The 12,934-nt window shown below is 43.2% G+C and overlaps 1 protein-coding gene across 1 annotated transcript in view; it reads right to left on the bottom strand.

The window, feature by feature from the left end:
• The window catches only part of FBXO16 (F-box protein 16), a 265,267-nt gene that overhangs the window by 66,697 nt on the left and 185,636 nt on the right, over nt 1-12,934 (bottom strand). Inside the window, exon 6 of the mRNA XM_086928016.1 lies at nt 7,691-7,799. Coding sequence (XP_086784142.1) covers nt 7,691-7,799 — 109 coding nt within the window. The remainder of the gene's footprint in view (nt 1-7,690; nt 7,800-12,934) is intronic.

The following is a 12,934-nucleotide window of genomic DNA, read 5'->3' as shown; positions in this document are numbered from 1 at the left end:
ATGCAGTTTATTTGGCTTTCCTCGCTCTTTCCAATGTCTGTTTCCAACCTCGTCTAGAGGTGGGTGAATCAGTAAAACCTTGTGTCTAAAGTTTGCACAAATTAGAGTGGACTCAAATAGCTCAGTCAGTGGTAATATGGGGTCCAAATGTTTCCAAAAGTGGATAAAAAAATCGGCGCAAAACATGGTTGTAGCCCTTACACTTTCTTTTATCACGAATGTTAAACCGGTACAAAACCTCAGTGGGAACCAGGCCGACTCAGGAATGTTATGCTGTTTTTGAGCCTGATTTAGTGGGAAACCTTAGGACAGCAGATGGTAGGGATCATGAAAATTGAATTAGTGCTGTGTCATTATGCACTAGTGCTAAACAAATTTGCTTTAGTTCCAGGATATTCGGCAGTGACATTTGCACTATGAACTAGTATGAAAACAAGACTTGCACTGAGTGACCAGACAAGCCATCAGTTTCTATCCCATAGTCAGTAAATATGTAATTTTTAAACTGGTACAAAACTGCTCTGTGTGGGGCATTTGATGTGATTTGTCCCTGGAAGCACTAAGCACTACACAGCAGACCCTTAAATTAGAGGGGTCGGGTTGGGGCCGGTATCCAGGCTCTGGCTGCACTTGCACCCCATTTCCATAGCGATTTTACCAGACTTATTATCCGGCCGGGAACATTCGATTCATTGCTCCCATACCCAGAAAATTAGGGTGCAGGAACACCGGGCCACTTATATTTTTAGAGGAGCAGAATCCCACCTGGAGATCTGCTCCTCTCGGCTCATACGTGGCTATGTAGGATTGAAGTCCCCTACAACCAGCCTCTTTCCCTCACCAATGAGCATTGCAGATAAGCATGGGCGGAAAATCCGCTCCGCTCGCGAATTTTGCGGATTTTCGGTAAATTCGCGATCCGCGAGATTCGTGAATTTCCCGCAAAATCCGCAGCCAGCGGATTTTTTTTTCTTGGTGATACAATTTTGCGGCGTGCGGCGTTCACTTACCGTCATTCAGCGTTTGCCATGTTGTTTTTCTCGATATTTTTGCGAGTGCTGCGCCATTTCGGATCTTGCTGCGGGATCCCGCAGGAGTTTGGCGACGCATCGCGAGAGTTCGCAATTGCGAACATGTAGGTGCGGTGGGCAGCAACAATCTTGCGCTCACGAAATTACAAAATTTGCAATTCTGCACAAGAAATCCACTAGCAAGCAGCATAGACCTTCTGAAAATGATGATTTTTATCAGAATAACTCCTCAGGTTGACATTTGCCTGCACTTTTTGGAATTTGAGGCCTTTTGACTCTCTTTGGATCACTTTTGGATTAGAAATCAACTTTCATAAGTAAGTTTGTTTGGGGCATGACAGTTGCTGTTCTGCAGAAAGCACTCAGCAGGTGCAAAAGTTCATTCATCATTAGTAACCATTCCCTGTAGTACTTCCCGAGGGCCCCCTCCAGAGTTCAGTTGCCTATGTTTGTTTGGGGCATTACAGTTGCTGCTCTGCAGAAAAACGAATTTTCAAAAATGAAAGCACTCAGCAGGTGCAAAAGTTCAAACTCATCATTAGTAATAGTAACCATTCCCTGTAGTGCTTCCGGACTGGGGCCCCTCCAGAGTTCAGTTGCTAGTTGCAACAATTGTATGACCCTGTTCTGACCCTCACAGCAGGCTCATAGAATAGCTACAAGTAGGCCACAAAGGTCCTGGAAAAAAAAAGTTGCACTGCAACAGAAAGCAAATTACAGATAAGGAAGCAGGTGCCAGACTGGAATTTTAAAACAGTGACACATTAGAAAACCAACCCCAAATTAATTCATGTCAGTTGAAGCAGGGAAGGTGTGCTTGCTTTTCCCCCCCATAATCTACAGTGATGATGAATCAGAGGGTGGCATTGATGTACCAGAGGGTGGCATGGGTGAAACAGAGGGTGGCAGTGGTTAAACAGAGGGTGCTGGGAACCTGTGATGATGAACCAGACGTAGAAACAACAGTCATGACCGTTGCGAGCCGACAAGTAAGTTCGCAATTGCGAACTGGTACCAAACCCTCGCGAACTGGCAGAAACCCTTGCGAACACAAAAAAAAACGCAAATTCGCGAGAATTCGCGGATTGCGAGTTCGCAAATACGCAAATTCGCGAATGCCAGATTCGCAAAATTCGCCCATGCTTAATTGCAGGCTATACCTGGGGCCTAATTTAGAGCTTGGTGGGTGGTATACTCAGTCGAAACATGTCAGACATCCCATCCGCCATTGGATATAATGCACAGAGGGCGGGACAACTGCCCGGCCTGTGACAGAGTATCCCATTGACCATACTCTAAATAAGGCCCTTGGCCTTTAGCTTGGTCACTGGTCGGCTACTTCTCAAGTTCCCTGTGTAAAGTATTCAGTGTGCTCAATAGTGTCCAATAGTGTAGTATTGGGATTAGTACCAAATATTTTGCCAAGTATTGAATCAAAGTAGGACTGGAATAGTCGTTTATGGATACTTTTCAAGACCAGATTTCCAAAAAGAAGAAGAAAGAAAGAAAAAAAGATTTCTAAAGCGCAACAATTATCCGAAGGTATCTCGGGGCTAAGCCAGACTGAGGAATCTAATATATAATGGGAAAATACTGGACAGCTATTTAGTAAAAAGCCAAGTATTTTTAATTCTTCATGAATTCCAATAGATCTGCTTTGTTTTTTAGTTCTGTCGAGAAACAGAAGTCCTATGTTATTTGTATGTATCCACAAATCTGATGTAATAACTTTTCTAAGGAGCTTCAACCATGGTTGAACCAGAATCGAACAGGTAGGAAATATCTCTCTCAGAATATAAAATACACAGAAATATATGCCCAGAGCTGACCTTCCTCATCTCTCATAGACAGATCTCATCCTCCCCCATCATCCTCAAAACCCAAAACATGCACTGGGCTAGCTTCCCCTCTTCTTCCCTCCCCTGACCGACACCGCTCCACCACAGAGGTGCAGAAGCTTCAGACAAGAAGATTTGAAAAAATGATAACTTGAAGGCGAGTTAGAGCTGTTGTAATATTTCATGGTTCGTATTTACATGTTACAGGAACATCTAGGGCAGAATTAAGAGCAGGTACCTTGCTTGCTTAGCTTTCATGGGTTGAAGGAGGCTGGACTGTCATCAAATTATATGATAGAGCTCAAAAGTATTAAATATGTTTTCTTAAAATGTGAATAAATTATGCTAACAGTAAAAACTGCCCCATAAAGAGAATTCCTGCTTATCAGTTGCCTAAAAATATCTGCAAAGTTGCATATACTTTGTTGGTTAAATAGCAAAATAACATTGTTTTTTTATTAAAATCATTAATAGTCTCCTAAATAACTTCAGTTGAAGGGGTTTTATGGTAAAGATGCAAGAACTAAAAACCCCAGACAGTCACCAACCATGGTGAGAATGGCAGCTATAATTACCCCATTGCGCTCGCAGCCAGTGTGAATGGTTGTTGAGGGTACAGTCCACTTTGACTGATGCCGGTCCTATCCACTGACCAGACCTGGTTGAACATGTCTATACTAAGTGGTCACTGTACCTGGCTGCGGCCATGTAATGTCAACTACGGGTTCAAGGCCCGGCGTTTGGCCGAATCCAACACTTTAGCACTAAGGGCCTGATTAAGACCTCGGCGGGCGGGTTTACACCTTCAGAACGGATATCCTGTCCGCCGAAATACAACTCCAATAGGATATAATGGCATTTATATTTTTGGAGGACGGGATATTGGTGACTGCTAGGACATCGTAACCTGTCTGCCGAGTTGTAAATCAGGCCTTGAGTGTTCCAGAGCTCCTTGGCCTTGCTGGCCTGGCTTTCACCAGCCCTGTGCTCAAGACCCACCCACTAGCAGTGGCTCGTATGGCCTTCATGCAAGCCCACCGCGCTCTGGGTGCAAAGTTTAACCTTCGGTCCAGTGCTGCCCTTCAATCCTGAGCACCCCAGTTCATACTCCAGCTCCGATGATGATACTCAGGAATTTCATTGGGTTCCAGTGTTTGTATCTTTGGGCTACTTTTACTTACGTTTTTATTGGGAAATCCAATAGGTTTTATCTAATAAAGTTTTTTCTCATCTGACTAAAGAACCATAACTTTCCTTTAAAAAATATTTTCCAGTGTATGATTTAGGATTTATTTCCCTATACGTTGGTCCTTGGCCACAGCAAAAAAAGCGTTGTGCATGGACTGCATCGGACCAGCCTCTCAGAGCATAGCCCCACTGTCCCCCACATCCCGCAGTGTGCGCTCTTCAGCCACACCCTGTGCTCAACTCATGCGCGCCCCCACCTGTGCCCACTGCGCACAAACTTTCGCCACTTGCTGCGGTCTTCGGACACATGATGGGGCCTTCAGGACAGAGTGGGCTTCTTGGGTCTAGTTGCTGTTTTCAGATCTGCAGATCAGCAAAGAGATCAATGAAACCCAGATTGAGACCATATCTTTAACTAATATCTGTGCTAAAATCCAGGCACAGCAAGTGCAGTGGAACCTGGACTGTGTACAGCACCTGGCCACAGGAAAGGAACTGTACCCACAGGCCAGGCCATGCGCCCAGAGCCAACCATGGGGCTTGAGCAAGTCATCCACCGAGGTGTCATTGTGCACAGCGGAAGGCCCTGCACAGCTAGTGCAGTCAAAACTGGACTGGGTGCAGCAGCTGGCCGCGGGGCAGGAACTGCACCCAAAGGCCATGCAGAGCTGGTGGGGGTGGGCTGGGAGATAGACGGGTGGGTGACCTGGCATTACAGCACTAACACATCTGCAGCTAAGATTCATTATGACATTATATATTTCGCTTTTTTAACACTCTACGTCTTCAATATGCACCAATAATGCACAGCTCCTGTTCTGCAGGAATACATTGATAGCATGGAGAGACTCTAAAAATAAAATTACTGTTTTGCATTTTTCAATTTAAAGAAGAAATAAATATTAACATGGAATCAGAGTGTTCGGATGGGCTATGATACTCTAGTTCCTGCCCATCCCAGTCACATAGGGACAGAGAAATACTAGTCATATCTATCCCATCATGAAGGAATCACTATCAGCCAATGTTTGCGTACCCTCTAACCCTGGAGCGCACAAGGTCACGACCTCTGGCATGCCGTAGTGTCAGCAGACTGCATGGCTCAGGAGACCAGTGGGGACACTGAATTTCTCCATTCCATGTGAAATTTGTCCAGTACTGAAGTTTGCATACATGCCAACAGACCGGGTTCAGGCGGGAGATTACCGATTTTTAAAGCCAAAACATAATTTACCAAGGCACACCTCTAGCGTTCAACTCCTCCCACCAAGCACAAACATAATTTACCACAGCACATCTCTAGTGTGCAACACCTCCCACAAACATAATTGACTATGGTACACCTCTGGTGTTCAACACTCCCACCAAGCACAAACATAATTGACTATGGTACACCTCTGGTGTTCAACACTCCCACCAAGCACAAACATAATTGACTATGGTACACCTCTGGTGTTCAACACTCCCACCAAGCACAAACATAATTGACTACGGTACACCTCTGGTGTTCAACACTCCCACCAAGCACAAACATAATTGACTACGGTACACCTCTGGTGTTCAACGCTCCCACCAAGCACAAACATAATTTACAACGGCACACCTCTGGTGTTCAACACTCCCACCAAGCACAGACATAATTGACTACGGTACACCTCTGGTGTTCAACACTCCCACCAAGCACAAACATAATTGACTACGGTACACCTCTGGTGTTCAACACTCCCACCAAGCACAAACATAATTGACTACTGTACACCTCTAGTGTTCAACACTCCCACCAAGCACAAACATAATTGACTACGGTACACCTCTGGTGTTGAACACTCCCACCAAGCACAAACATAATTGACTATGGTACACCTCTGGTGTTCAACACTCCCACCAAGCACAAACATAATTGACTACTGTACACCTCTGGTGTTCAACACTCCCACCAAGCACAGACATAATGGACTACGGTACACCTCTGGTGTTCAACACTCCCACCAAGCACAAACATAATTGACTACGGTACACCTCTGGTGTTCAACACTCCCACCAAGCACAAACATATTTGACTACGGTACACCTCTGGTGTTCAACACTCCCACAAAGCACAAACATAATTGACTACGGTAAACCTCTGGTGTTCAACACTCCCACCAAGCACAAACAAAATTTACAACGGCACACCTCTGATGTTCAACACTCCCACCAAGCACAGACATAATTGACTACGGTACACCTCTGGTTTTCAACACTCCCACCAAGCACAAACATAATTGACTACGGTACACCTCTGGTGTTCAACACTCCCACCAAGCACAAACATAATTGACTACTGTACACCTCTAGTGTTCAACACTCCCACCAAGCACAAACATAATTGACTACGGTACACCTCTGGTGTTCAACACTCCCACCAAGCACAAACATAATTGACTACGGTACACCTCTGGTGTTCAACACTCCCACCAAGCACAAACATAATTGACTACTGTACACCTCTGGTGTTCAACACTCCCACCAAGCACAGACATAATTGACTACGGTACACCTCTGGTGTTCAACACTCCCACCAAGCACAAACATAATTGACTACGGTACACCTCTGGTGTTCAACACTCCCACCAAGCACAAACATAATTTACAACGGCACACCTCTGGTGTACAACTTATCCCACCAAGCACAGACATAATTTACCACTGCAGAACTCTAGTGTATAACTTATACCACCAAGCACAGCCATAATTTACCACAGCACACCTCTAGTGTTCAACTCCTCCCACCAAGCACAAACATAATTTACCCCAGTACACCTCCAGTGTTCAACATCATTTACCAAGGCACACCTCTAGTGTTCAGCACTTCCACTAAGCACAAACATAACTTACCAAGGCACATCTCTAGTGTTCAACACTTCCACTAAGCACAAACATAACTTACCAAGGCACACCTCTAGTGTTCAACACTTCCACTAAGCACAAACATAATTTACCAAGGCACACCTCTAGTGTTCAACACTTTCACTAAGCACAAACATAATTTACCAAGGCACACCTCTAGTGCTAAACTCCTCCCACCAAGCACAAAAATAATTAACCACAGTACACCTCCGGTGTTCAACATAATTTACCACAGCACACCTCCGGTGTTCAACATAATTTACCACAGCACACCTCCGGTGTTCCACATAATTTACCACAGCACACCTTTAGTGTTTAACTCCTGCCACCAAGCACAAACATTGGCAGCAGGTCATCTTAAGGATTTTGGAGCCCCCAGGCAGGACATATTTTGGGGTCCCCTTTTCGTAATAACTTTGAATTTTACTACACACCTTTGTGCTAATTGTAGCACACATGATGCAAAACAAACTTTTAGAAATGGGTTTCCACAAAAAACTGTTGAAATATGTTTTTTCCCTAGATACTAAAAATTCCGTAAGCTCACCCTGGACTTACAAAGACATAGGTAGGAGTAGGCAGAGAGAAGAGAGGTTCAGATGTAGAAATATAACAAAGTGAGAGAAACAAAATGTACTATCCAGGGGGCCCTTTGAGAGGTGGGGGCACTGGGCAATTGCCCACTCTGCTCATGCTTTTCTGCGCAAACCAAGGCAGCAAAAAGGGTGATGAGAAAACACTTGCCAGGGACTTTGCTTTCCGCAGTTTGTAAGATGTGGAGGAGGCCGGCCTCTTCTTTTTCTCGTGGGCTTCCTGGCTAATATCCGGTGTTATCCCGCCACCTTTTTTCCTACTGCAAAGTAAAAAAAAACACAAATAACCCTTTATTAATTTTTTCGCAGATGTATGACCTTTGGACAATATAGTTTCTAAAAAGATGCAACACTTTAAAGAAGGCATGCCCTTTGCAAATAGAAATAAAGTATTCACAGATTCGAGTTTCACAAAATGAAACATCGATATGTTTTCAAAGTCTTCAGTGCTACTGAGGTATTAATAGAGGACTTTTGCACGTGTTCTGCAGGAAAGGTGTATTCTATGACTGAATAACACACCTATGGTGAGTGACATGGAACCCTGTGTGGGCATGTCCATACGATGCTCACTCTTACTCTTTGCATTGTACCTTATTGCATGTCAAACCTTGTTAAAGCAATTGTAATTTTCAATCCCTCCTATTTATAGCTGCCAACTGTCCTGTTTTGCAAGTTGGAGACTGTCCCAGGTAATTCACTATCCCGGGACAGTCAATTGCACTTTGGAGAGAATTGTAGGAAATTGCAATGGGAATTTCAAACTATAGGCCTAAGTCGAGTTGCAAAAATTCTCCAATGCAGCTGCATGTGAGAATTTTTCCAACTCAGCTACTTTAGCCTTAAATTTGAAATTCCCGTCTCAATTCCCTGCAATTCTCTCTTGAGTAGATTCACTAATCTGCACTATTATAAGTAAGTGGAGATAAATGATGCTAATTATGTGGGTTTGGGCGCAGTAGGAAGAGCTTTGTGGCAGTGGGTGTGGTACATTTTCTAGTTGATAGCTGTGCTGCAAAGTGTCCCTGGAATTTTTTTTCAAATGTTGCAAACTATGTGATTTATAACCAGATGCCGCACTAACAAGAGTGAAAAAATGTGTTTGCATTTTTTTAGTTCCATGCTTTTTACAAGGTTAGCACATATATTTCTAACTTGGTCAACTTTTCGTATTCAATTTATCAACAGCTTTTAACAATATTGCAAAAAATGTTTTAAAAAAGGGTCCAAACAGTAGCCACTTTTTCTGCCTCACATTTTAGAGTAAAGTGCACTAAGCCGATTGAGAACAACCCAGTAAATGAGGCAGAGACGGTTGTGGTGATATTACAATGAACAATTCCCATGGTATTGAAAGAAAACCCAAAGAAATTAGAGAGTAGACAGCAAAAATATTGCTTCGGTCATGGAGAAGTGTGGCTCACTGGTTAGAGGAGGCAGACCCTGATGCAGTGGTCAGTCCCGGGACCAGGGTTCAATTCCCGACGCGGCAGGGTCTTGAGCTCAAAATGTTCACGGACTCGATAATTCTCGCCTCGGTGCCTACTCGAATCATGGGTTCACACTTTGCAACTCTGGGCAATAGCTTGCTTAATCTCCACTACGGCCCTACCGCGATGGGATGCCAGGTCTTCACCTTGGGGATGCCCAGTAGGGGTTATCTCGCAGGGAAAGCGAGGACGGGTTCCCAAAGCAAGCGCTAAGAGACCTGTCGGTGATTTGGCGCTATATAAATCGAAATTAACATAAAATAACATTTCCGCATGTCTCCTGCAGCACCCAATGGCAGCCTAAGAATATTCCAGAATGTTTGCATTGGTGTGGAGTTGAAAATATGCTCATCAACTTGCTTAAATGACTTTTAATTTAATAATCTGGTGCAGTGGATCACCAACTTCTTCCACATTACCTCAGAAATTGAACTAAAATCTCAGGATTTTATCAGCGCAAATTGTGCAAAGTTTCTTCGCGCTGGGAAATATTTGCACCACGTCTAATGCCGAGGATTAATGATCTTTTAAGTAAATTGTTAAGTAACAGTCACTACTGACCTAAAGCATTTACAGCCAGATTCATCATTGTAAAATCGGCATGCAAAGGGCCAGATTCTGAGAATCTGGCCCTTTGCAAGCGCAATTTTTGCATTTGGGAGTCATCATCCCAAATGCAAAAATCGCAAATTGCGAAATCGCTAAATTGCAGGAATTGCATTTAAGGAATCTCTAATTGAGATTCCTTAACCCGTTTAGCGCGTCGAAAATTCCGCCCCAGTGCGGACGTTCGATTGCGCTAACGGGAATGGAACGTTCAGCGGACGTGCGCAGCACTAGCGAGGTAGTGCACGCGACGACCGCTGAACGTTCCCCGCACTTAAGGGGTTAAATGCAATTCATGAACCATTTTTGAATTGCGAAATCGCTATTTTTGGCCGCTATTTACCGCGAAGTCTGACTTCGTGCTAAATAGCGAAAACTTTGAAAAATGCACTTTAGTGCATTTTTCTAAGTTGTATGTTACACACACACATGTCCTTTGGACATGTGTGTGCGCAAAATCAGTCTATATTTGCATTTCAGCGGTGCTACAGGGTGTCCTTTGGACACCCCTGGCACCCTTGAAATTGCATCCTTATTTGCGATTAGCAAATTGCTAATCGCAAATAAGGAATGACTCCCCATGCATTCCTATGGGCCTAGGCCCATAGGAATGCATGGGGAGTCATTCCTTATTTGCGATTACCAATTTGCTAATCGCAAATAAGGAGGCTGTAGAAATCGCAAATAATATTGCGATTTCTACATGAATCCCGTTTTGCGAGTCATTAATAGCGATTCCTTAATAATCGCTATTAAGGACTCGCAATTCGGGACATTGATGAATCTGGCTGTAAGACTCTAGGCCCTCATTATCAGTGGCCTCTTGTGGTTTGATGGGGTCAGTAATTGTAGATACCAGTACTTGTTCGACCCATCGAATTTTGAGATTTGCAGAAAAACTGTGGATCTGTTTCAGCCAAAAAATTCGTCTGCTAAGAACAGATGAAATATCTGGTTGAACTTTGGGGACAAAATGAGGAATTACTGGGGAAATCTGACCCAGAAATACTGATTCCCTCAGTAATTGTTAATATCAAATGGGAAATTGCATTCTTTCCTGTTTGTTGAAACATATTATCATACCACTATGGTGTAGTATTATGGGGTAGTAAATCTTCCTAGCACAGGAAGTGGTCATTCCCTTGTGGTGATGCCCTTGTAAGTTTATGGTCACGTCTGAGTTAGGGGTACTCTCAAATGTTTTCAAGGATATTTCCAATCTGGAATCAGCCGGGGGTTTGTTTACTCATGTCAAGGGCATGAGTACACCTGTTTCCGTGCTGTGAATGAGAAGGGAACCCCTATAGAACTGATGTGGGTGCAGGGAACGTAGTTTCTCGAGTGGGAATGTTTTCTTGATTCTGGAAAAGAAAAAAGGTACCAGGAACAATTGCATTCATCCCAGATATATGTGCATGTACAATTGTACATTAAGTTCAATTATGAATGCACAAACTTCTTCACATTAGCATAACTAGGAATTCTCAAATGTTTTCCAGAGGTACCTCTGGGAGAAATTGGGTTGGCTCAGAAAAGCTTTTAGGGTTTTTGGGAAGTAGTACTGCTGTAGTATACTTTCATGTGCTCTTACAAGCCTTTGTGAATAAGCCACATCAAAGTCCACCTCCCAAACAAGGCACAATTCCTTCTATTTGTACTAACTAAATATGAATATTCCCTGTCTATTCCTGTTTTATTTCTATTGTAGATACTACAATAGATATCGGCTGTTATACTTAAATAAGAAAATACAAAAATACGACCAACACTTAATGCCAATCCACAATATCACCATAGATACAACACAATCAATCAATACTCTCCTACAATCATTCCACAACCATTCAACACAAATTGACCATTCCACACAACAAACAGTTCACCAACAGGTTAAGCCATAGTGACTCATTTTCTTAGGAAGGTAAAACCAAGAAGGGAACACAGTGCAATCAGCCAAACAACAAGAAGAATGAACACCAATCTCAAATGGAAGGCACACCAAAGAATTACACTAAAAATGTACACAGTGAACAAACAATTATTTACAGTGCACCAAAAACCAAATTAATTTTGTACACCTTTGTTTGACTTGAAACAATGCAAGGTCGATGCGTTTCGTACCCACTGAATACCAGGGTTGTGTGGAGTGGTCAATTTGTGTTGAATGGTTGTGGAATGATTGTAGGAGAGTATTGAGTGAATGTGGTGTCTCTATAGTGATATTGTGGATTGGCATTAAGTGTTGGTCGTATTTGGTATTTTCTTATTTAAGTATAACAGCCGATGTCTATGTAGTATCCGAAAATAATTTAAAGGATTCTGCAAATAAAATGAAGAAGTTGAATTTATTTACTGTGGAACCTGTGATTTAGTTTCATTGGCACCATTATGAATGAGCATGGTAGGTAGTGTTCAGTATTGGCATTTGTTTTGGTTTTGGTTATATTGACTCAGCCTTACTGAGTAGAGTCAAGGCCCTTGGGTGTTTCTTGATTATTGTGAATAAGCCACAGCGACTATCGCAGCTTCACCAGAGAACTCCTGGAAACGTCTTAGAATCTTGTAAATTGGTATCTACACCTAATGTAGGTGGAGTTTCACAAATGTGTTTCTGAATCAGGCCCAGAATCTAAAAGTAGATTATTCCTTCAAAGGGGAGATACTTAAATAGAAGAGACAGCCAATGAGTCTGGCCACTGGTGGCTGACAGTATGGGAACCCATGCATTGACAAAGTCAGACACTGAGCTGATAAGATACCCCGTGCGTACGGATTGTGGCTCAACTGGAATAAACTGCAGATTTCGATGAAGCTAGGGCATTTGGTGATAGGTGCTTTTGTCCAAGGCATGGTATCTCCAGAGCCCCATCTTTGTTAACACCAAGTTACTCAGTCTAGTTGGCAAAGACCACAGCATGACCCAATAGGATGGGCTGTTAAGGTGTTTACGGATCTGTGTAAAGGAATACAGAAGCAGCAAATGCCATACTATCCCCATCAACCAGACATTATAATAAAGATCACAATTGTGGTGACTAGTGACATGCAGATGAATGTGAATGTCGTCTGCGTATAGGTGGCAAAACAGGCCAATACAATGATTCTCAATGGAAACCTTTACACAGCTAGTGCTATCCTACCAGTGTGGCTTGGACCAGGCTCTCCTGGACTTATGCTGAGCACTGCTGATTTAAACCTTGGCTACAAATTCAAGGGTCATACCCTCAGGGCTGTTAACACTGCGCTGGCACCTTGTCCAGATCCGGATGTCGTTTAGGATCCAAGCTTTACGTACAGCT

This window comes from Lissotriton vulgaris, chromosome 6 (genome assembly GCF_964263255.1).
Source record: "Lissotriton vulgaris chromosome 6, aLisVul1.2, whole genome shotgun sequence".
NCBI classification, from domain to species: Eukaryota; Metazoa; Chordata; class Amphibia; order Caudata; family Salamandridae; genus Lissotriton; species Lissotriton vulgaris.
This window is presented reverse-complemented; position numbering and strand designations above follow the sequence as displayed.